The sequence below is a fragment of the Convolutriloba macropyga genome, chromosome 12 (genome assembly GCF_964194025.1).
Source record: "Convolutriloba macropyga chromosome 12, txConMacr16.3, whole genome shotgun sequence".
NCBI lineage: Eukaryota > Metazoa > Xenacoelomorpha > Acoela > Convolutidae > Convolutriloba > Convolutriloba macropyga.
In genome coordinates this window covers 34134718-34161190 of record NC_134479.1, presented here as the reverse complement: position 1 = coordinate 34161190, position 26473 = coordinate 34134718, and the positions used below count along the sequence as shown (strand labels likewise).

Genomic DNA, 26473 nt, shown 5'->3' with positions numbered 1-26473 from the left:
TTCAGCAGCTAAAACCGGACACTCAATTTTTGTTCCATCAAAATTTATACAATTCACTAGTATATTACAAATACATCTAACACTAAACATTTACAAATTTACACAAACTTCTCCAAGCATATTTGACATCAGTTTAGGTTTTAAATGTTAGTGGCTTTCAAATTTAAATGGGCTCCAGAGCTGCAAATTTTCAATATTGTTAGGTCACATATAACTGGAAGTGCTCTGAAACCCTAAACGTTTTTGTAGCCTCGTTCTTGGTCAACTGTACATCTCAAACTGGTCGTTTTACGTCGATTTTGTTGCTGGTTGACAATAATTATGAATGGCCGACTGGAGCATGCTTATTCGCTGTCTCTCTTCGTCTTTCATTCTGCTAATTTCAAACTCCAGTGAAGAAATTTGATTCTGTAGAGCTGTGATTTCGTTCGCTTTTTCTGAAACAAACGTTGCATCTCGTATTTAGCCATAAGATTACTTATTCATTTTTTAGTTTAATTGTATAGTCACTAACATGAAAATTCGCTATAATTAGGGATATTTTATAATAACTGGTGAAACTATTATCATCTTATTCTTGCAAACACTGAGCTCCTTCGGATCATCGATTTGGTCAATTCAAAGGTCCACCCAATCTAAATTGAGTACCCCCCCCCCCGCACGAGAAAGTATTGCAGCCTCATAACGGTACAACTACAATGGGGGGGAAACCAGATTTTAGATTTTGCTCTACTTCAGTGCCATCATCAATAATTGGACCATCCTGAACAACACATTATAACTCACTGACAATGACGAAGTTGAAACTGACGTTGCTCAACCAAGCAGAACCAAAATAAACCAGCGTATAACCAAATGAAAAAGCATTTTAACCAACCCATTTGTTCCCACACCTAACCTTGAACTTTCTTCTCCAATATTGTATTCTGATGTTTCACCTCCTGATACGAGGCATTCTCTGATTCAAGTCTAACGATCTGATTTGTGAATTCAGTTTTTGTTTTCATAACAGCCACATTCACTTCAGTCGCTTTATTAGCAACTTCCTGCGTAAGTTCCTCGATTCTGCGCTTCAACGACTCATTTTCCAACGTCAGTGAATTGACACTAGATTGCAACTGATTTGCTTGACTAGTTTGTTGGTTAGCGTAAGTTATTGAATCTTCTTTTGATTTGTTAGCCAAGCGTAATTTATCCTCTAATTGACGATACTTTTGTTCTTCTTCTAAGCGCACTTTTTGTCGGTTTTCGGCTAATTGGTCTTCGAAGGCAACTCTGTCTTGAACAGACTGAGACTTCACGCGACTGAGTTCATCTTCTGTCACATTTTTGAGTTGCTCCAATTTTGTTATTCTAAAAAAGGAACTGATAACTCAAAATGTTCCCCAGATGTATTCAAAATAATTAGGACCCAAGATTTTATCGAAGCAACTGGCGCTCCTGAAGTACTCAATTTGCCACGAAATTTACGCTAGTGCTCCTATAAAAAATATTCCAAATATGCGACTTGTAATGTAACAAAAAACGTACGCATGAAAAGCTATATAAAACATAGCCAGCAGATTGCCGGAAAAAAGCCGCGATAGACGCTTGTGGCGTTACGTGAATTGAAACAACTATAGAGATAAAATAGACGGATCGACCACCAGTCCTTTAATAGACCACTAGACTTTTTGGGTTAGCTTCGGACTGTCATTTTTATGAGACACATAAGCTATATAAGGAGAAAACCCTAATAGGGCTTTTGACAATTATGATCTTTTCCATTTGTGCCCCCTCAGCTTAGTGGGCGCATATTATTTGCAACCCCCAGATGCACGAGCAATATATATTTTTTTTTTTTTGGGGGGGGGGGGGGGCACAAACGGAAAAGATCCCAAAATTAATATTCGAAATCAAAAACTCAAGACTCTAATATTCAAGAATTAGGGCATATGTTTGGCACTACTTAGATGCACACTATTGACCTTTAATGAGTAAATGTTCATAAATTTAAAGTTTCATAAGTGAGCTCAGAAGTCATTTTTTGAGTGAGGTAAGTCATTGAAAAAGTCAATTCAAAGAAGTCACGGTACAACGAAACAAAAATCTGTTGGACGAAGTAAAAAACAAAGCAGGACAAGTCCTGAAATACCATCCAAGTAAATGAATGAAAGTCAGACCTAATGAACCTGACCAGCAGATCAATTGAACAATCCCAGCCAACAAGACAAAATCTCAAAAGTTGAGAAACTAAAAGAATCAAACAAACTAACCATTGCAAAAACCCTTGAAGCTTTTAACTTGAAGGCCATATATGACTCATTTCAAAATACTCATTAACTCAGTCAAAAACCTTGAAAGAAATGAATCTGCCACTAAAAGTAGATAAACTGGACAAATATGACAAAAGCATCAAGAAACTGAGAGAATTTAACGAAAATTTCAAAAAAGGGCTATAAAAAGGTCAAATTATATTTTTTGACTCTGGAGTTCTATTTTGCAAACCGTCTACAATATTTAAAAAGTTTCGTTGGCCAGTAAAGATAGTTAAACTCAGAGAATGACAAAAAAAATCAAATTTGAAAATAATCGAAAATTTTAAATTGCAAGCTTTATTTAAAAAACTCTGTACAAATGCAAAATTTGAAAAATGGAAACTATTTTATTGCCCATAGAAACTATGTAGTAGCATACTAGCAAACCCTTAGGAGGTTCCCAGGCTACTGAATAAAAATTTTAAAAACTTAAAGAAAAAAATTGCAATTTTATAAAAAAATTGGTGAAAGGTATTAAAATGTTGAATACAATTCCATGGCCAAAAAATATTTTCCATAAACTGTTAGCAAACCCTAGATGAGGCTTTTTGCCCCCTGGGGCTGGAAAACTTGAATAATGACAATAAATGTCAGAAAATATGAAAAAAACCAAGTTTTATTAAAAAAAATTGGTAAAATTCATGAAATTAAAATGTTTAGAATCACTTCATTACCACTAGAAACTATGCAATAACCTATTATTAAACCCCAGAGAAGCTTTTTTGACATCAAAGTGAAACAACTCAAAAAATGACAAAAATTTTCAAACAATTTGAAAAAATTTGTAAAAATTACCGTGTTTATGTTTGGAGTAGCAAAAGATATAGCGCTTAAAGTGGCGGTAGAAAGCAATTACGTCTTGCAAAGAACCCTTATCAACTTTAATAAACCTCAATTTCAGACTGTAACAAAAAATCAAAAAAATGACAAAAAAAAGTGCTAAAAATGTCATTATTTTATGCTCAAAAACTCCCAAAAATGACCTTTTAACCTTGAATTACGGCCTTCCCAGAAGCTTCACCACTCTGAGTAGCTGAGGGACTACTAAACGCGGGCCTCTAATGAAACTTGACGCCCGCTGAGCTTTACCTGTTTATCCCGTTTTGAAAGCTCAGTCATGAAAACAGGTGTGAAAACATCTTACAAAAATAAAAAAACGTAGCAGGACAAGTACTGAAATACAATTCAAAGAATAGAATAAAAACTCAGAAATACTTTACCTTACCAGCAGGTCAATCGAACAATTCCAGCCAGAACACAAACAAAGTCATCTAAAAAAATTGAGAAACTAAAACAATCAAAACTAAACAAAATATACTCATTGCTAAAACTCGAAGCTTTTTTCCCTTCAAAAATACCTATTTCAACAATACGTTCAAAATCAAATTTTGTTTCTGAAATCGGTCCAGTATTATATCTGCAAGACCTGAAAAATATTCCTTGGCCCTTGAAGATCGATGATTAAGTCAAAAATGACAAAAAAAATTTAAGAAAAAAGAAATCAATTGCAAATTATTAGAAAATGTTTCTGAAAATCGTGATATAAATATCTTCAGAATCATTTCTATATCTCTAAAGGCTTTCCAGGAACCCAATTCCAAGTTTTAAAAAACTCATTGGCTCATAGATCGATAGGCAATAATTTTTAGAAAAAAATTTCAAACTTCAAAAATAGAAATTCATTCTATTAAAATGTTGAAAGCCATTCAATTGTCACCTAGCAATTAATAATTATTTAATAACAGACTAGCAAACACTGGATGAGGTTACCTGTCTACTGAGACAAGGAAAAATAAATAAAATACAGATGTTTTGAAAAAAATTAAAAATTGCAAATTTTATCAAAAAACTTCCAAAAGTCGAAAGGTTCAATTGTTGAAAACAAATCCATTGAAACTAAAAACCATGCAGTACCTTTTTAGCAGAACGTGGAATAGGTTTTCTCGCACTTGAGAATGGACGAATATCAAAAACTGACAAAAACTTTAAGAAACCTTAACCTTAAAAAAATAGCAGATTTCGAGAAATAGCTAAAAATCGAGACACTAAAATGTTAAAAACCATTCCATTGTTACTAGAAACTATAAAGTGCCCTATTAAAAAACCTCAAAGGAGATTGCCTGGTCCTTGAAGCTGGAAAAACGACGAAAAAACTGGGAAAGAAAATTTTCAAAAACCTGAAAAAAATGCGAATTTTGTCAAAAAAAATGCTAAAATTTGTGATATTCAAAAGTTGAAACCTATTCCATGGCAACATAAAGTAACTTATCATCCAACCGCTAATGAGGTTTTCTGGCCCCTGGGACTCATAAAACTTGAATAATGACAATAAATGTCAAAAAAAAAATGAAAAAATTGCAAGCTTTGTCAAAAAATGCTAAAATTCATGATGGCAAAAAGTTGAAAACCATTCCATTACCACAAGAAACTAAGCGGTAATCTATCATCAAACCCTTTATCAAACTCTAGAAGAGGTTTCTCGGCACCAAGGGCTAAAAAAACTCAGAAATGACACAAACTTTTAAAAAACCTGAAAAAAATTGCAAAAATTAGTATCCTTTCGTGAGTTTGGTGTTTGTAGTACCAAAACTTATAGCTCAGAAAATGGTCATAACAAGCAACTTTGTGTCGCAAACAACCTTAATCAACTTTTAAAAATTTCAACCTAAGACCAATTAAACGAAGAAACTCAAAAAAAATCACAAACATAACCGACTAAACGTCGGAAGAATTGCTCTTGAACGACTAGTGGGAGCTCTAATCAATTGCAGCCTGCTTCAGTCGGGGGGGGGGGGGGGGGGGAGGGGTAGCCTATATGGGACTAAGAAGTTCTATAGTGGGCTTCAAATAACCACATTAGAGGTTAACATATACCACTACTAAGATTTAAAGTAGAAGAAATGACACCAGTTTCGGCGCACTTTTTATTTGACTTTTAGTATTAAATTGCCGCCAATTGAGTTCAGCTGCTTGAAATTGTGACTGAGAGAGAATTTTAGATCACGCGAAATGCAAAAAGTCAAGGGCGTAAAAGTCACTCGAAAAGTCAAAACCGTCAAGCGAAAATTTTGCATAAAAAAGACACACACGTTTACAATAATTGCTATGAACTGCTATGAAATGTTTTAATTGCTCTTGATTGCAGTTCATAGCAATTATTGTAAACGTGTGTGTCTTTTTTATGCAAAATTTTTGCTTGACGGTTTTGAATTTTCGAGTCACTTTTACGCCCTTTACTTTTTGCGTTTCGCGTGATCTAAAGTTCTCTCTCAATCACGATTTCAAGCAGCTGAACTCAATTGGCGGCAATTTAATACTAAAAGTCAAATAAAAAGTGCGCCCAAACTGGTGTCATTTTTTAACTTTAAATCTTAATAGTGGTATATGTTAACCTCTAATGTGGTGGTATATGTTAACCTCGCAAAGTCAAAACCGTCAAGCGAAAATTTTGCATAAAAAAGACACACACGTTTACAATAATTGCTTTGAACTGCGTTCAAGAGCAATTAAAAACAAAAACTTGCACCATTTTGAGCCCAAAAACTCCTAAAAATGACCTTTTAACCTTAATTTAAGGCCATCCCAGCAGCTGCACCACTATTAGCACTTGAAGGACAACTAAAGCCCACTTTGGGCCTCTAATGAAACTTAATGCCCGCTGGGCTTTACCTGTTTAACCCGTTTTGAACGATCGAAGTCATTGAAAAATGTGTGAACACATCTTGAAAAAAAACACACCGCACCAATACAATTCAAATTCTTTGAATTGTAAAAAGACAGAGCACCAAAACAATCCAATTCTTGGATTGTAAAAAAATTAGGAGCGCTATGATAGCCGCCTAGAATTGAGGACGCGGCTATTAAACATGGTGTTTTTACTGCAAAAAAAAAATCAAAATTGTGTTATTTTTTGCATACCCATTATGTGATTTTCAGAACTTACCAATGAAGCGACCCGAAAAATTGTTTAGTAACTAGAGCTACCGAGGACTACAACTGTACAATTTTGCTTTTAAAGATTTGTGTAGCTCAATATTCTACATTCATCTGTTGTCTCAGAATTTGTGAGATATTTGCGTCAATGATGCACTTTTGTTGGTCTCCACAAAATATATCGATCGGCCAAAACTCACTTAACACAAAGAAGCAAGCTAAGCTTCCTTAAACATTAGGTAAATTTTGGTACACTGAGTATTTTGGCAGATATGTTAACTATTTTGTCCTGATGGCGATGACGTAATGAAAAGATTAACTTGTCTTTTAGAATTCGGGTCTGCTCTTCATGTTCCTGTTTCAGTCGGAACATCTCACGTTCACTCGAGTCCTCGATGTCTCGCACCGTTTCACGACATTTCTGCTTCTCAATCGCAAGTTGCTCTAAAAATCAAAAAGAACAATTATGACAAATTTATATTAAAACCAAGAGACGCCAGGTGCAAAAAAAAGTCAAATTGGTCGGGCAAACTTATTTGATCATGAAAAGAGTTTTCTCGGCAGCAACATAACCGACTGAGTTTGATCTAATTTTTCTCAAAGGACAAGCGGGGGCGGGCGGGGGGAGTCAATTGTGCCTTTTTTCAACCGGAGAGGGGGGTATAGTCACAAAGGTGCCTAAAATAATGAAAATAGCAGTAGTGCTTATTAGCTTACTATTGTCCACACACTAGATTTAAAACACCTTATACCAGGTAGATCGCCAAAAAATAGTCGCTATTGATTCTCACAACTCCGCTTGTCATTAAAATGAAAAGAAAAAATTTGATTTGGTTATAAAATTTTTTCGAAGTTCGGGATAATTCAATTCGAATTTGTTGTACTGCAGACTCCTGTTTCTTGACGACAGGATACACAGATTAGTATCAACGCCAACAAAAACTCAACCTAGTAGTTGGGACAAATAAGACAAAGTTCAAATACCGGGCCCCTAAAACAACGCTTCATAAGTTTCGATATTGCTTTCATTTTAAACGTCTTTGCTGAGCAACTCCTATATAAGTTACTTTGAGCAGGATGAGAGGAAAGCACAACTAGCCAAGAGCAATCAGAATATATTTCATGCAAAATAATGAAATGCCGGCAAAATTAGATGAAGAGCAACGATTTGTTGGACGTAGCAAAGTACAGGAAATCAAAACCAGTTGAGAAATTGACGGCTGTTATTACAAATATAACCAATTTTGGCGACAAGAGAAACTTAGCACTCCACTGCATTTTAGATTCTAATAGGAGCATAATGAGGTTGAGGGAGTAACAGATGGACAAACCTACAACGTGCCGCTGAAAGGTTTGCCCGAGGAAAAAATCTAATTGCATTTTGAGACATTTTAACCCACCAAGTACTGAAAATAATCGAAAACTAGTATGTGCCAATCTATTGTTATCTATATCCATTGCGTGGATCGGTTAACAAAATTCCTGGTAAAAAAATGAACATTAAAAAATGGAGTTTTATTGTTAAATTTTTTTTGAAACTAGCTCGCAGTGCCGAGAACAAATAGTTCAATTATGAGTTAAACAATACCTAGGTCTACAGGTAAAAAAAAACTTTTTTTTGGAGCAAACGCAATTTGTTTGACGTTGTAGATAATCGGAAGGAAATTGTAGTCTGTTGAGAAAATGACAGCAGCTATTACAAATGTAACCAATTTTGGCTCCAAGTGAAACTTGGCGCTCCACTGCATTTTAAAAGAAAATTTTCTTGCAAAATTTCAACTTTTATGTTTTACATTTTTTTAACCTCAAGAGTACCCGCAGTAAAATATATTGTATATTAAAACATTTCAATCCTGCAGATCACTTAAAATAAATGTTTTATTCATGAATCACTTTATTTATTATCCAAACATAAGTAACATAAGTTTTAAAGATAGAGTTTTCTAGTCTTTTTTCAATTCACTTGGGTAAGCTGTGACAGCCGTGAGCAATGTTTCGGTTTGACATTTAGGGAACATTGTGCAAATCGTGACTTAAGTAAAACGAAAAACATAACCGACTAAACGTCGAAGAATTGCTCTCGAACGACTAGAAGGAGCTCAAATCATTTGCAGCCTGCTTCAGTCGGGGGGGGGAGTCTAAATGTGCATAAGAAAATCAATAGTGGGCTTCAAATAACCACATTAGATGTTAACATATACCACAATAAAATTGAAAGTGAAAAATGGCACCAGTTTCGATTTTTCATTTGACTTTTAGTATTAAATTGCCGCCAATTGAGTTCAGCTGCTTGAAATTGTGATTGAGAGAGAACTTTAGATCACGCGAAACGCAAAAAGTAAAGGGCGTAAAAGTGACTCGAAAATTCAAAAGCGTCAAGCAAACATTTTGCATAAAAAAGACACACACGTTTACAATAAATGCTATGAACTTCGTTCAAGAGCAATTAAACGTGATCAAAAGGTAAAGTGAAATTAAAAAAAGGAGAGTGCCTAAATAATAGCCGTCGAGAGGCTGACGGCGGCTAGTAATCAAGTTACAAAGTCACTTCGAATATGGTCAGATGAAAAACAGCAAAGGCGAATTGCTCTCAAACGACCGGTGAGCGGTTGGCTTCGGTAGTATTCAGCTTGGGAGAGTTGCTAGCATGGCGGGAGCGAAGTGGTGGTGGGGGGAGCGGAATGTGGCTGGGGTCAAGCGATGGGGATAGGGTTGGGAAGGCTGGACGTGAGGGGGTCCAAACCACCAGATGGACTAGGGGCATGTTGGGGGTCACACTTTCAAAATTACGAACCGCACTTAACACAATGAAATTGTCTCCTCAAAACAGTTGAGGTGAATCGCAATCTTAGTGACTGGTAAGGCTCTAAGAGCCCTTAAGGCCCTCAGTGCGTTACCTCAGGCGCCAGACGAAAAATCGGTCAAGCGAAAAATCGCATTCAAAAAGGACCACAGGACTAATATAATTGCTACAAACCTCGTTTGAGAGCAATTAAAAAGACCAACAGGACAAATAATAGCCACAAATATCGATTGGGAGCACCTGCTGCCAAAAGAAAAAATTTGAATCTCAGCACAGCTCCACATGTAAACCACAAGAACTTAATTCTTTAAAAACTTTGCCAACGAGTCATTTTGCGACAATGCTTATTAGCAGCCGGGTACTGGCCGAGAACGATGGTTATCACTTGCTTAAATTACAATCTGCTATCGTTACAATTTCGGAATGCAACAAACTAGCTCTTACCATCTAGCTGTACAGTTTTCACTTTCATTTCCGTTTGCATTCTGGACTGCGTTTCGTTCGCTTCTCTCAATTGTATGTCCAAATTATCATTCTTCCTATTCAAATCCGCAATTTTCAACTCGAAATTTGCCATTTCAGCTTTACTTCTAGTCAAATCTTTAACCAATCTCTGCTCATGTTCAGTCCTATCTTCCCGTTCAAGCTGTAAGTCCGCGTGAAATTTGGTCAGGCTTTCTTTTGATTCGACATGCGCTCGATCCAATAGTTTTTGATACTCATCTATTCTCTGATTGGCTAATGCCAGTTCCGATTCAACCAATCGCAGCTTAGAAACAGCTTGTGTGTATTGGGTTCTACGTTGTGCTAACGATTCTTGCAGACGTCCAATTTTGTTGGCAAGTTCGCCACAATCCTTTTTGTACTTGGATTCACTCTTTTCGACTTTCCCGAGTAATTCCTTGAGCTGAAACATAAGATACAATAAATTGATCACAATTAAGAGCTCCAGTAGTCTTAAGATCTATGATCTCTGCAGTTCCAGATTATAGAGCGCCAGCATTTGCCGTACACAGTGCCAGATTTCAAAACTAACAAAGTGAGTACCAAGTTACTCTGAGAAGTAAAAAAAAAAACCGGGAACGGCGTAGTGGTTCCAGGTGTGAGCCATCAATAAATATAGCGCAAATAAGCATTGCCAAAAACATGCACAACATTAGATAAAGAGCCTTCGTCTATATTCGAGCTCTCTGAAAAACATAGCCGGCAGATTGCCGGAAAACAGCCGCCGTTGACGGACATCGGGATTGAAACAGAAAAAAAGATAAATTGACCGCATTTTTCTGCTTTTTTTTCAGTGTCAAAAAGTGTTGTAACTTGGAGTGCAGTTTCAGTTGGATTCTAAACTTATACTTAATTGAGCTTCTAAACTGAAAGCTATAAAGCTTAATACCAATGTCAGCTAGCAAAGACTCTATGAACTTTGATAACCTAATTCTCAATGACCGGAGTTTATCCCGTCTCTTTTGATTTTGATCTTTTGACTTTGACAGTATTCACCACATTGCGTAATTGAATGCATAAACAAATTAAAATCCATTCAGTTGAAACAGTGAGTGAAGTAAGTCAGAAGTCAAACGTGAAAGTCTTGCCTTATGTAAAACGAAAAATGTGATCAAAAGGTAAAGTGAATTAAAAAAAACATAGCAGGACAAATCCTGAAGTACAATTCAAAAAATTTTCATTGAAAAAACAAAAAACTAGAACTAGAACGGACTATGAGTGAGATCGGAAAACCATTTCTAAAAAAATCAGATCAGAAAAAGAAAATGAAAATCAATGTCAAAATGCCGCTAGTGAGCAAAAAAACAGTAGCAAGAAAGGGAAATTTGTTTCAAACAAAAAACAAGGCCTGGAATGGAATATTGAATGCGTTGGAAAAAAAATTTAGAAAAAAAATCTGATAAAAAAATCGAAAAACAATGGAAATCAGAGTCAAATTGCCGCATGTTAAAAAAAATCCACTTGCGAGAAAGCCAATTTTTGTTCAAACATCGTTTTCTCACTCTGCTTTTAAAACAGAGCGAAAAAATTTCACGCAGCAAAACCACTCGCTTTTTCGCTCCTCTTCTTGTTTCGGCGTGCCCAAAATCACTACTCCAATTGGACTTCAAAAATCATGAAAATGTGTGAACAGAAAAAAAAACACAGCGTCCCAACACAAATCAAATTCTTTAAATTGTAAAACATAGCAGGACAAGTCCTGAAATACAATTCAGTGAATTGTGAAAATTTATGAATTAACAATCATTTGGTTCGCTTTAAAAGGCAAATGAGAGCTGTTAGTAATGAGACTAAGCAAGAAAACAACACATGAACAACAAAACAAAGCAAGACTAAAAATTCAACTTTTATTTTTTTGAGAAGACAGGATCATCATCAAAAAACAACTGCTATGAACTCAAGCTCCCAACTATATTCCTCTATTTCTCATGAGCAACTTTTCATTAAATGTCGATGAGTCCTCTCACTAATAATATTGAATGATAAGACATAACAAAAAAAAACGCAAAAAAAACTCGCTGAAACTTTTTGACAACACTTAGTATAAAAGTAAAAGAACGCAACAGCTACTAAAAGATACAATTACATCAATTAGTTGAGTCCTCAATGACCATCGTTGAGAACTGTCAAAATGAGACAGCAATAAGTACAACAAATACTAGCAAAACTAACAAGTTTAAAAAAAACGAACAAGCGTATAAATCAAAAAAAAAGCAAAAGACATGAACTGAAATGACTTGCTTTAATTGCAGATTTCGTAGCAATCAACAAGACCTGTTAATAATGAGACTAGGAGTTAAGACGACAAAGTTGAAAAGAAAAACTCACAAAACTAAAAAAAAAAAATCGATAGAAACAATTACTGTCAAAGTCATAGAAAGCACTAGCTTTGAACAAAAACGATTAAATTGATAAATTTACCCCTTATTGGCAGCATCAGAGACCTGTCCCCAATGAGATTAAATGATAAGACATGAAAAAGTACAAACACTTGCAGAACTCAAAAATTCACTCAAAACTTTTGAGAAAAAGTAGTGTCAAAGTCATGAAAACCACTAGCTATCAACTCGAGCCATTAATTAGGCCCTTTTGAGCCTCACTAGCAACCAATCAGACCCTTCATTGATAATACTAGGAACACATTGATTGGTAAGACAGCAGCTAATTTTTTTTTTAAAAAGGGGCAAAATCTAAAATTCACTTATATTTTATGACAACAAATAGAGGCAAAGTCATATAAAGTTTTAGCTGCTCCTTAATGAATTCAAGCAAAGGCAAATAGGCACAACTACAACACACATGTACCGTCTTAAAAGCACGGAAGGAAAGGAAACTCTGAAAACAGAAGTCAAATTGACGCACATGATAAAAAATCCATCTCAAAAACCGCCAAATAGTTCGAACACCAGTTTCTCACTCCACTTTAAAGGTAGTTTGAAAAAAGTCACACTTCAAACCTACTTGATTTTTCGCTCCCTTTTACTATTTCGGTGTGACCAAAATCACCACTCTAATTTGACTTCCCACTGACGTGAAAAGGCCGAAAAAAAGTGAATAGATCTTAGAAAAAAAGACAGCGCACCAATACAATTCAAATTCTTTGAATTGTAAAAAGGAGAGCGCCTAGATAATAGCCGTTGAGAGTCTGACGGTGGCTATTAACAAGTTCAATGTGCTTCAAAAGAACAGTAATGTAACAATGTTTGTTCTGGTATTGTATCAATCTCAGCTTCTTTACTCAAAACAGCCAAAGTTCCTGATTGATATGCAGCAAAACCTGATACACGATAGACTAGCACAGCGTGTATGTTCAAATTATTTGGACTTATTGTTAACATTGTTAACCTGAAAATCCTTTTCAGCCTGCAGATGATGTACCTCTCTGGCTAGTACCTGAGTCTTCACCTCGAAGTCTTCTTTGATGACTTTGGTCTCGCTGTTCCTTTTCATTGCGTTCTCTAAAAGGAAAGACTACCTAGCAGACCAGATTCGTTTTCCAGATGCTATCTGTAAAATGGCTCATCACAGATCGGATCAAGTTAAAAAGTATTTTTTATCTTGTGATTATCTCGCGTATCTCACGTGTACGCCCACATTTGTCATCATCATTATTGCTAACAACTCATCATTTATACTGAATTATTAGTCCTCGAAAGCAGTGCGTTTGTACAGGGTTAGATGATCCTTCTTGGAAGTCACTGAATGTCTTGGGCGCTCATTGACAACCGCTTAGGAGTTCGAGATGTTCAGCCAGAACTTCGAGACTTATACAGAGTAGCGTAATCTTGCTTAAAACACTCACTTGCACATTTTAAAATGCCGAAAGTCAGCAGTGCCAGAAGCTAAAATGCCAAAATTGCCAGAAGCTAAAATGCCATTTCATTCTAGAAATTGTTTCAGTTGCCCTTAACAGAGGAAACAGTTTTTGATATTCAATAGAGAATTCAATTATATCGATGTCACAAATACTAACCAATAGCCTTGAGCAGATCGTCTGGAATGTTATTTCCACACAGCTCCAGTGACATCAGGCTCTGGTTGAACGGAATCGAGTTGAGAAGTGCTCTGGCACCAATGATTCCGATATTATTCCAACGCAGGTCTAAATAGACGATTAGTTATTCAATGAATTTTTGTTTAACTTAAAAAGAAAAACATCGCCGATAGCAATCAACTCTCCACTAGAGCTTTGTGTCCTTTCTTCAATTACCGTTTCACTTGAACAGATCATTTTTAATAAACAATTCCCACTATTGAATAATTTTTTATCGCCATCAATGGTAATGAATTCTTTTTCAATTAATCAGAAAATACTTCATCTGCAGATGAATTTCTAATTTAATGCGTAACCAACACCAACAACTTCGCGCAAAAATTCGCCCTTCACCACTAACTAAAATCATTTATTTACAAGGGTTATGTTACAAAACAACACCACCCAAACACGTTCTCAGTTGACCGCGATGATATGATTGGTTATGAGTATCAAAGCACTTGCAAGTATATCAACACTGACCTCTTCTTATCTGAAATCACAAGCGAAACAATAAGAATTTGTAACCATCGAAATTTTAATTCTGATCTCTTTTTGAAGACATCATTTGATAAGAATCAATGAACGACTGTACAAAGAATAATAAACAGAAAGAAAAGTAAATATGTAAATATATCCTTTTTTTCGATGAAATGATCGCTGTATAATAATGCACATCTTCCAAAGTGTTCTCTATGTACTAACACAGCTACACATTAACAAAGCCTATTTTGTCTTGCTACGTTTGATGTAAGTTTTCAACATACCTAAAGATTCAAGGCAGTGGTTCTGTTTGATAACAGCACTCAATTCACTGGCACCTTCATGTGACACTTGGTTAGATCTGAGGTCCAGGTGCTTCAGACACCTGTTGGCCGCTAATCCCTGAGCCATTACCCCGAAGGATGCGTCCCACATTCCAACTCCGTTCCATTCCAAGACTAGCCTTAAACAGAGTATCCTTAAAATACTATCATTTTAGGAAGTGGTAAATATTAAAATTTCATAGCTAGTAAGTTATTCTGGCCGTATCAGGGCGGATTACCCAATTTCATTACACCCAACTTGCTACTTCACCCAATGCTAAAATATGCAATACCAGACTATCATAAGCAGTCATTAAATATTATAATCCGAACAGTTAAGTACTAGTCGCCGCGTTATTATTTTGGTTATAATTAAAATAATTGACACGTTATTATTTTGTTATAACTGGGTTTAATGGTATTGGGTACATTTTCATGAAACATGCAGACAATTCAGGTGTTATAAGATAAAGATTCTTTTTACTCAACTGCCCTTCAATTTCGCTTCTACAAACGAAAATACAATTAAATTACAGATCTATAATACAAGATTGTTATGTAAGCAGTAGTAGTCCAGGATTAATCATCGGCAAAGGATATGCAATCATCTGGTAATCATGTCGTTGAAAGACGAGGATTAATGAATATCTTGAATTAAATCAATTTTAATATCTTTTTTATCGCACAGTGCTGAATAAAATTGAAGCAACATATGCTACTAATAAGAACAGAGTTCACAGTTGACAATATACCAAAAGATACAGAAATGGGGTTAATGGAGTTGCTAATGCAACATAAAACATTTTTTGAGAAAAATTCATCTGCTTAGCTTACTTTCGATGCGATGCCTTATTTGGATACAGACCTCATTATATATGAATCCATTGTAATATTTAATATGTATAGAAGTCATTGAGAGAGTAAGTTATTTATGGCGCAAAAATTTATAATGCAGTTCAGCTTCAAGGTAAGTCACTTCAACCTAACATCAGATTTCATTTCACACACAACAAAACAGTAGTGACAGCGAGTCATGAACCTGTGCGTCACAGAAAAAACTATGAAAAACGAAAAAGCGCGTCAGACGAAGAAACAATAAACATAGCAGGATAGGTCCTGAAAACCATCCAAAAAATTTTTAAATTCGCAAAACTGTCCATCAACAATTACCTTTTTAAAAGCTTGAGATACAAACTGTTTTCATTATTAAGGACAAAAAAGCGTAAAAGAAAACCGAAATTTAGAAAAGCGAAGAAACTTCATTTCTAAAAAAATGGTTTAAACACTACATACCAAAAATTGATCTTTTCCGTTTGTGCCGAACGGAAAAGATCCGAAAAATCTTTTGCTAAACTTCTGCCAACCACGCAAACTTAAAGAGCCACTAACTGCCTCTGTAAAAAATTAGAAGTATAGCATCAGGGACTAACGTCTGGCTATTTGCTCTCAAACGACCTCGAGTGGTTGTCTTCGGTAGTTTTTCAGATTTATGGATGCAGCATTAAGGGGGGGGGGGGGAGCTGAGTGAGGGTGAAGAAGGGGGATGAAACTGCACGAGGGTGATCCAAATCGCTAGGCAGGAAGGGTGGACGGGGAGTGATGAGTGGGAGTTTTGGGGGATTGATGGTGTTTCAAACTAAGAATCGCCCTTCATACAATGAATTCATGTCTCCTCGATGGTTTAGTTGAACAACACACCCAAGGACTAGTAAGGCTTAAGGCTCTAAGAGAGCTCAACAGTCACATAATGCCCTCCGGGCTCTACCCGCCCATCCAATTTTTGGACGACGAAAAGTTAAAGCGTCAGACAAAAAAATCGGTCAAACGAAAATTGGCATGCGAAAAAAATGTCATGCAAAATTCCGTAAAAATGCACGAATAAGTGAAAAAAAGCTGATTCGAATTTAGTGTTACCTTATATGGCCGATAAAAAGACCTTGAAATAATTTTAGATGATCTAAAATCACAGAAATAGGCAGAAATTTTCAAAAATGGACAAAATATGCCAAAATATGACCTAATCACATACCTTTCTTTCACAAAAGCAATCCAAATTAATATCAAATAATTACAAAGGTCGCCAAAACCACATACATAAACCAATTAAACATAAGCCGATTAACGTCAGAAAATTGCTATCAAACCACAGGAGGGAAAATATAATGAGATGGGGGTGTAGCCAAGAGAACATTTTACGAGTCGAGAAACAAAAAGAATCGACAAATGTGGAGTTCAAATCCGCGCTTTCCCCATACCAGTCTGAGAATTTATTTACTATACAACTCCCGCTGTAAAATTTCTTTATTACTATCACTTTTTTTGATCGGAACAGATAGCTTACAATCGCTTTTTTCTTCGGGGCATGATTAATGTCTGAATGAGAGATCACGCAAAAGTCAAAACGTCCAACGTGAAAGTCACTCGACAGTAAAAGAATGAACTAAATCAACATGGCTGACATAGCTGGAGGGTAGCTGCCGTTGATCCCACTGACCAACGTTGGGATTGAAAGAGAAAAAAGATAGGGTGTGAAAAATCGTCAAAAAATGCAAAAATTTGTTCACAGTTTCATTAGATTCCAAAGACATGCTGAACTCAGCCTCTAAAATAGATGACAATAAGCTTAAAAGAAAATCCAATAGCAGATTTGACATCATTAGATTTGACATCGAAGTCATGACACAAATAATTATCGCACGATCCATAAGTCATCCACTTTTGTTTGCTCTCTCCGCAATATGCTGAGTTATTCAAATAGTCCATTGTCGTAATCTGATCTTGTCCCACAAATCCAGGCAGTGGATCTTTGTTGTATTCTCTCGATGTTTTTCACATCAGGTTTGGACGGATACCAGACCTGGGATGCATAGGTAATTACGGACTAGATAACAAAATTATGCGTTTGGTTTTGTAGACGTTATCACTTTTGGAAGAGTTTTTCTGTTTAGATAATAGTCGATTTCCACGAATTTGTCGAACCCTTTGCAGTTTTCAGCTCATCCCAGAGTGTAATTAATTACAACGCCAAGATCTTTTTGACAGCGGACGAATTCTATACAGTTGCTTTTTTCCAGTTGCTTTCATCGTCTTGAGTTCGGAGCAACAGCATTTTCGATTTTGCTGTGTTTATTTCGAGTCTTTTTCGGAGCTCCATTAATCAATTTTTGAAGCGATTCCATTGCTTGTACTCTGTATTCGCTCAACACTTTCAAGTCGCCAGCATATCCGAAATAATTTTCCGATCATGCTTTGTTTGGCGGATTATCGATGAACATGAGCGGCCCAATTATAAACCCTTATGGTACGCCCGAAGTGCTTCCTGATTTGCTTGATATGACCCTTCCTACTCTAACCCTTTGTTCAGGATCTGGTAAGTAACTAGGAAGTAGCTGCAGTAGCTTACCACCTACTCCAATTTTTCTGAGCTTCTGAATCAGTTTATTATGCGACAATATCAGAAGCTTTGCAGAAGACCACGAAAAGGGCTCCGATTTCCACTGCTTCTTCCAAGTCAAGCTTTCTATAGATTTCCTCAAAGCGTCAAGTTAGATTAACAGCTGCAGCGCAACAAACTCTTTTCGATTAAAGGATACAATCTTTTGAATAGCACTCTTTCAAATATTTTGGGAGGCGTTATCAAGCAGTGCAGTTGGACTGTAGTTTGAGATGTCCGCGTGGTCTTTATATTGGTGGATTGGTGCTATAATGCATGATTTTCAGCATTTCTGATAGCAACCCTTATTTACACATGTTTGAAAGATTGGTTAATTGACTTGGAGTGCCGTTGCATTCTTCAAGACAATATTTCCTTCGTCCGGTCCGCAGGCTTTTTACTGATTAGATCCGTCATGACTTGTTCTACTTCTTTTTCACGATTTTGATATGGTTTAAGGTGACCTTTGGATTTCCTTTTTTCCCATTTGCGCTTTTTTTGTTAAAAACATTTGAAAGTTCTCTTTTGTCGGAGTCTGTCTTTGCCTACTTTGTCGCCTTCTCGCCGTCGACGTTCAAGTTGAAGAATATTTTATCAGGTATGCTTTTGCGCAAGAGATTTCAGACACTTTTGCAGATCTGACTTTCTTCTGAGCTGGAAAAGTTTTTCCTCATACAGCCTGATCTGTTTTCACTAGTTCTTCAATTTTCTTCTCTATTTTCTTTATTTTGATCAACAATGAGAGCTTTCCATTTCTTCGTTTCACGGTTCGAGGATTTTGAGAAAGTGTGTGGTTGAAGCCGTGACCCAAGGTGCGAGTTTTCCTCTGTGCGATGTCACGCGAAGAATGAGAACAACTCTTTTTGTCCAGCAGGACCACTTTTACCAGCTCGTCAACATTTCTTTAACAGTAAGGATGGAATAGATTCTCTGACATGTGCAAGTTGAGTTTCCTCAGTTTACTTTTTTATAAGCTTTCATTTTCCGGGGTGGTGAGACGCTTACTGAAAAATCTCCCGCTATATTTGTGTGGTAAGCATGGTGGTCAGAGCACTTTTGTTGTTTATAGAATACATTTTTTCCAGTTCGTCTTTTTTTGATAAGAATCAATGAACGACTGTACAAAGAATAATAAACAGAAAGAAAAGTAAATATGTAAATATATCCTTTTTTTCGATGAAATGATCGCTGTATAATAATGCACATCTTCCAAAGTGTTCTCTATGTACTAACACAGCTACACATTAACAAAGCCTATTTTGTCTTGCTACGTTTGATGTAAGTTTTCAACATACCTAAAGATTCAAGGCAGTGGTTCTGTTTGATAACAGCACTCAATTCACTGGCACCTTCATGTGACACTTGGTTAGATCTGAGGTCCAGGTGCTTCAGACACCTGTTGGCCGCTAATCCCTGAGCCATTACCCCGAAGGATGCGTCCCACATTCCAACTCCGTTCCATTCCAAGACTAGCCTTAAACAGAGTATCCTTAAAATACTATCATTTTAGGAAGTGGTAAATATTAAAATTTCATAGCTAGTAAGTTATTCTGGCCGTATCAGGGCGGATTACCCAATTTCATTACACCCAACTTGCTACTTCACCCAATGCTAAAATATGCAATACCAGACTATCATAAGCAGTCATTAAATATTATAATCCGAACAGTTAAGTACTAGTCGCCGCGTTATTATTTTGGTTATAATTAAAATAATTGACACGTTATTATTTTGTTATAACTGGGTTTAATGGTATTGGGTACATTTTCATGAAACATGCAGACAATTCAGGTGTTATAAGATAAAGATTCTTTTTACTCAACTGCCCTTCAATTTCGCTTCTACAAACGAAAATACAATTAAATTACAGATCTATAATACAAGATTGTTATGTAAGCAGTAGTAGTCCAGGATTAATCATCGGCAAAGGATATGCAATCATCTGGTAATCATGTCGTTGAAAGACGAGGATTAATGAATATCTTGAATTAAATCAATTTTAATATCTTTTTTATCGCACAGTGCTGAATAAAATTGAAGCAACATATGCTACTAATAAGAACAGAGTTCACAGTTGACAATATACCAAAAGATACAGAAATGGGGTTAATGGAGTTGCTAATGCAACATAAAACATTTTTGAGAAAAATTCATCTGCTTAGCTTACTTTCGATGCGATGCCTTATTTGGATACAGACCTCATTATATATGAATCCATTGTAATATTTAATATGTATAGAAGTCATTGAGAGAGTAAGTTATTTATGGCGCAAAAATTTATAATGCAGTTCAGCTTCAAGGTAAGTCACTTCAACCTAACATCAGATTTCATTTCACACACAACAAAACAGTAGTGACAGCGAGTCATGAACCTGTGCGTCACAGAAAAAACTATGAAAAACGAAAAAGCGCGTCAGACGAAGAAACAATAAACATAGCAGGATAGGTCCTGAAAACCATCCAAAAAATTTTTAAATTCGCAAAACTGTCCATCAACAATTACCTTTTTAAAAGCTTGAGATACAAACTGTTTTCATTATTAAGGACAAAAAAGCGTAAAAGAAAACCGAAATTTAGAAAAGCGAAGAAACTTCATTTCTAAAAAAATGGTTTAAACACTACATACCAAAAATTGATCTTTTCCGTTTGTGCCGAACGGAAAAGATCCGAAAAATCTTTTGCTAAACTTCTGCCAACCACGCAAACTTAAAGAGCCACTAACTGCCTCTGTAAAAAATTAGAAGTATAGCATCAGGGACTAACGTCTGGCTATTTGCTCTCAAACGACCGTCGAGTGGTTGTCTTCGGTAGTTTTTCAGGTTTATGGATGCAGCATTAAGGGGGGGGAGCTGAGTGAGGGTGAAGAAGGGGGATGAAACTGCACGAGGGTGATCCAAATCGCTAGGCAGGAAGGGTGGACGGGCAGTGATGAGTGGGAGTTTTGGGGGATTGATGGTGTTTCAAACTAAGAATCGCCCTTCATACAATGAATTCATGTCTCCTCGATGGTTTAGTTGAACAACACACCCAAGGACTAGTAAGGCTTAAGGCTCTAAGAGAGCTCAACAGTCACATAATGCCCTCCGGGCTCTACCCGCCCATCCAATTTTTGGACGACGAAAAGTTAAAGCGTCAGACAAAAAAATCGGTCAAACGAAAATTGGCATGCGAAAAAAATGTCATGCAAAATTCCGTAAAAATGCACGAATAAGTGAAAAAAAGCTGATTCGAATTTAGTGTTACCTTATATGGCCGATAAAAAGACCTTGAAATAATTTTAGATGATCTAAAATCACAGAAATAGGCAGAAATTTTCAAAAATGGACAAAATATGCCAAAATATGACCTAATCACATACCTTTCTTTCACAAAAGCAATCCAAATTAATATCAAATAATTACAAAGGTCGCCAAAACCACATACATAAACCAATTAAACATAAGCCGATTAACGTCAGAAAATTGCTATCAAACCACAGGAGGGAAAATATAATGAGATGGGGGTGTAGCCAAGAGAACATTTTACGAGTCGAGAAACAAAAAGAATCGACAAATGTGGAGTTCAAATCCGCGCTTTCCCCATACCAGTCTGAGAATTTATTTACTATACAACTCCCGCTGTAAAATTTCTTTATTACTATCACTTTTTTGATCGGAACAGATAGCTTACAATCGCTTTTTTCTTCGGGGCATGATTAATGTCTGAATGAGAGATCACGCAAAAGTCAAAACGTCCAACGTGAAAGTCACTCGACAGTAAAAGAATGAACTAAATCAACATGGCTGACATAGCTGGAGGGTAGCTGCCGTTGATCCCACTGACCAACGTTGGGATTGAAAGAGAAAAAAGATAGGGTGTGAAAAATCGTCAAAAAATGCAAAAATTTGTTCACAGTTTCATTAGATTCCAAAGACATGCTGAACTCAGCCTCTAAAATAGATGACAATAAGCTTAAAAGAAAATCCAATAGCAGATTTGACATCATTAGATTTGACATCGAAGTCATGACACAAATAATTATCGCACGATCCATAAGTCATCCACTTTTGTTTGCTCTCTCCGCAATATGCTGAGTTATTCAAATAGTCCATTGTCGTAATCTGATCTTGTCCCACAAATCCAGGCAGTGGATCTTTGTTGTATTCTCTCGATGTTTTTCACATCAGGTTTGGACGGATACCAGACCTGGGATGCATAGGTAATTACGGACTAGATAACAAAATTATGCGTTTGGTTTTGTAGACGTTATCACTTTTGGAAGAGTTTTTCTGTTTAGATAATAGTCGATTTCCACGAATTTGTCGAACCCTTTGCAGTTTTCAGCTCATCCCAGAGTGTAATTAATTACAACGCCAAGATCTTTTTGACAGCGGACGAATTCTATACAGTTGCTTTTTTCCAGTTGCTTTCATCGTCTTGAGTTCGGAGCAACAGCATTTTCGATTTTGCTGTGTTTATTTCGAGTCTTTTTCGGAGCTCCATTAATCAATTTTTGAAGCGATTCCATTGCTTGTACTCTGTATTCGCTCAACACTTTCAAGTCGCCAGCATATCCGAAATAATTTTCCGATCATGCTTTGTTTGGCGGATTATCGATGAACATGAGCGGCCCAATTATAAACCCTTATGGTACGCCCGAAGTGCTTCCTGATTTGCTTGATATGACCCTTCCTACTCTAACCCTTTGTTCAGGATCTGGTAAGTAACTAGGAAGTAGCTGCAGTAGCTTACCACCTACTCCAATTTTTCTGAGCTTCTGAATCAGTTTATTATGCGACAATATCAGAAGCTTTGCAGAAGACCACGAAAAGGGCTCCGATTTCCACTGCTTCTTCCAAGTCAAGCTTTCTATAGATTTCCTCAAAGCGTCAAGTTAGATTAACAGCTGCAGCGCAACAAACTCTTTTCGATTAAAGGATACAATCTTTTGAATAGCACTCTTTCAAATATTTTGGGAGGCGTTATCAAGCAGTGCAGTTGGACTGTAGTTTGAGATGTCCGCGTGGTCTTTATATTGGTGGATTGGTGCTATAATGCATGATTTTCAGCATTTCTGATAGCAACCCTTATTTACACATGTTTGAAAGATTGGTTAATTGACTTGGAGTGCCGTTGCATTCTTCAAGACAATATTTCCTTCGTCCGGTCCGCAGGCTTTTTACTGATTAGATCCGTCATGACTTGTTCTACTTCTTTTTCACGATTTTGATATGGTTTAAGGTGACCTTTGGATTTCCTTTTTTCCCATTTGCGCTTTTTTTGTTAAAAACATTTGAAAGTTCTCTTTTGTCGGAGTCTGTCTTTGCCTACTTTGTCGCCTTCTCGCCGTCGACGTTCAAGTTGAAGAATATTTTATCAGGTATGCTTTTGCGCAAGAGATTTCAGACACTTTTGCAGATCTGACTTTCTTCTGAGCTGGAAAAGTTTTTCCTCATACAGCCTGATCTGTTTTCACTAGTTCTTCAATTTTCTTCTCTATTTTCTTTATTTTGATCAACAATGAGAGCTTTCCATTTCTTCGTTTCACGGTTCGAGGATTTTGAGAAAGTGTGTGGTTGAAGCCGTGACCCAAGGTGCGAGTTTTCCTCTGTGCGATGTCACGCGAAGAATGAGAACAACTCTTTTTGTCCAGCAGGACCACTTTTACCAGCTCGTCAACATTTCTTTAACAGTAAGGATGGAATAGATTCTCTGACATGTGCAAGTTGAGTTTCCTCAGTTTACTTTTTTATAAGCTTTCATTTTCCGGGGTGGTGAGACGCTTACTGAAAAATCTCCCGCTATATTTGTGTGGTAAGCATGGTGGTCAGAGCACTTTTGTTGTTTATAGAATACATTTTTTCCAGTTCGTCTTTTTTTCTTCAACAGTTTGCAGTCGTTTTTCTGATAGAACCATATCAAGATTTTTTCCATCATTGCGTGGCAGGATTTGCTCGAGACCAATTAGTTCTAGTTCTGCTGATGATTCATATTCGTCACCTTAGAGCTCAGGCTCAGCCAATCTGTACCTTGGAAGTTTATGTCGACCGTGAGCAGCAGATTTGTGCAGCCATTTGAAGTGAAGAGTTCTTTCAGTTGTCTGATGACTTCTGCGAACTCTTCAGCTGGGATTCTATAAGGACTTTTTTTTTGGGGGGGGGGGGGATTTCTAAAGCAGAGAAGGGACTATTTATATGATGGTTTCACATACATTGTGTGCTGCCATGTCTATGGATAGGCGTCATAATAATCGCGTGTGACAACATACATATATAAATGTGGCAGTAATACTTTAGTCGAAGGGTATCATTTGCAAATTAAGTACGAAAGTATTCAATAATACCGGTTTGAGGTAAATAGAGCTTATAAAAAAATTAAAGCTAAAGTGATTTAGAATCGACATTCGTAAATATAGCAACACTTAAGAGGACAGCCTCCTTTCTTCGACTCTGGTTGCAATAATTATGAAGGATACGGCGATTGATTTCGCTACCAGGTAATTGCAATATTCAAAATAAATATTCAAATTAAAATCAAACTTACTTCTCGACTTTCTGGTTGTGTCGCAACAATCGGCCAATAACTTCAGCAGCACCTGACCTCAAATTATTGCCCTAAACAAAGGACTTTGAGTTGCTATTTTTGTTGTTACCACACAGCTGAGAGTAGCGAGTTCCAGATTTCTTTAAAATAGGATTCAGAAAGCATAAGGTCTGCTTAGAATTATTCGAATCGATTTAAGTAAGCTATGGAAGCTTATCCTAAGGATACTTGAAATAGCTAAGGAGGAAAAGCAATTCGAACGATTACAATATGGGCTCTTGTAGGCTGCATTGCAGTACAAAATATTAACTCAAGAGCAGAATCAATCAAATATTGCAGAATTAATCAAATATTAACTCAAGACATTCTCCAATAACCATTCTCGCGAACACAATTATACACATCTAACCTTCAGAAAAAGCGCTTTAACAGATTTATTTTCAACTAAGCCGTTCAGAATATGCTTCGCGCCGTCATCACCCAGAACGCAGTCAGTGAGATCCAAAATTGATACAATTTCGGTTTTCGATAATAGAAGACCTAGAACAGAGCACGTTTCCAAGGTTAGAGAGCAGCCCCGCAATGTGACAGTTGCCTCTGTTGAATCACCGCATTTCCTCAAACTGTTAGCAACGCTTTCCTGAATTGTTATTTCAAGATCAGAACAAAATTTGACGTACAGGGAGCTAAGTGTTTCACTCCTCATTTGACCTGAAAAATCCATTACTTGAAATTAATTGTCAGACAAACGGCTTTTATAGCAATCTATCTATCTAATAGCATCAAACTGAAACAGCTGAATCATTAGAAATTTCCAGCATCAAAACCACAGCTTTTCAGCGTTCTATTATTTTCACGGATTTTGATGTTTCTTTCACGAAAAACTTATAATTCGTTCTTTCATTTTTTGCAACAGCTAACATGCAATTACTTATAATGAGGCGTGCAGCTAAAATTATATCGTCCATTCTAACCTCTTATAAAGCTCTTCATGGGTCAACTTAATTGCCTTATACTTCGACCATTAGCTAATCACAGCAAAGAGTTGAAAGATTCACGAACAGTTTGTCGCACAGTGAATTAGATGTTTTACCGTATGCTCTTGCTGTCGTTGTAGCTTCTAGACAACTGGGTTCAGCTTGTTATCTCAGCGGGATTTTATCTAGCGGTTTTAAAATGTTGATGGGTTGAATTTTATTTGTTGAATGCGTTTGTTTATTTCCTGACAAAGAATCACATAAAGACAATCGCGTAGAGTATAAATAGGGCTAAAACAAATAGGGCAATTGGGTTTCTCCTATTAGTTGCACCAATGGTTTCTGCAGAGGATACAAGCAAATTGAGGAGGCTGGTCATGCGGATATTTGTAACTTTCTGAAAGCGCGATAGGGCAGATAAGATATGGCACATTCAACTTTCGGTGAGTTGTCGGGTTGAGGTTCCGGGGAATTCTGCAGGTTTCCCAAAAGTAGAGCCTCTAAAAGAAAGTTATTTTGTTTTAACGATGATCTATCTAGCTTAGAAGGAATGGGTGATTTGAGGTCCATCATTGGAGAAAAGAGATTAAAAATTTTTAACGGGGGTGTGATCCACCCAATGAACTGAACAGTGAGCCCCTACTATGAAACATCACAGCATCGTATGTAATTTTACCGCAAAATTACATGATCAGAGCATCGTCAAACAGAAACAAGGCCCTATAACTCCTTTAGAGCTGCGCCATACAAGTTAATTTGTTATGAATCTAGTCTACCCTCCAGCACTATGGCACTGCAAGAACTATCAACGTCAGTATGCCCTTTGGAACTATGTCAACCTCTGAGGCAAATGATAGCGCTGCGCAGAAGAGCAAACCTAATTCTCGTGCGTATGTACGTTGTAGCGTCAGAGTATTATTCCTTTTCTTTTCAGCAATTTTGCTAGCTGGTTGTTTTATAGTTTGTTTGTTTGTTTTGAGGATTTTCAGTTATCACCGAAGGGACTATTTCCCTAGAGTCACACATTAAAATTTTGTCCAATTCTCTCTGCACATTCCGCAGTCACAATGAAGCTGCCATGTGCAGATATTTTAATCGCAAACGATTTCATTTACAAACTTCCCCATTTCCTTCAACACACGTTTTTTCAATCCCTTGAGGCTGA

At 36.6% G+C, this 26473-nt stretch overlaps 1 protein-coding gene across 1 annotated transcript; it reads right to left on the bottom strand.

Annotated features, from left to right (window-relative positions):
* Positions 1-25070, bottom strand: LOC142351124 (leucine-rich repeat-containing protein 45-like). Its single transcript, XM_075403218.1, has 9 exons — positions 24741-25070; positions 24332-24402; positions 19105-19283; positions 13511-13639; positions 12883-12995; positions 9478-9940; positions 6551-6674; positions 899-1353; positions 1-437 (listed from the first exon to the last, which is right to left on the bottom strand). Exons 1-9 carry the CDS (start codon positions 25053-25055, stop codon positions 289-291), a joined length of 1998 nt encoding a protein of 665 aa, XP_075259333.1. The 5' UTR covers positions 25056-25070; the 3' UTR covers positions 1-288.
* Positions 25071-26473: the final 1403 nt, after the last annotated feature.

What these genes read in the sequence shown, in the direction of transcription:
- LOC142351124 (XM_075403218.1), bottom strand. Translation starts at nt 25,055, where the DNA reads ATGGATTTTTCAGGTCAAATGAGGAGTGAAACACTTAGCTCCCTGTAC. An exon ending in CCACTGCCTTGAATCTTTAG is followed by an intron (nt 13,640 to 19,104) that starts GTATGTTGAAAA and finishes TCGTCTATTTAG; the next exon opens with ACCTGCGTTGGAATAATATC. An exon ending in ATTGGAGAAGAAAGTTCAAG is followed by an intron (nt 438 to 898) that starts GTTAGGTGTGGG and finishes CGTTTGTTTCAG; the next exon opens with AAAAAGCGAACGAAATCACA.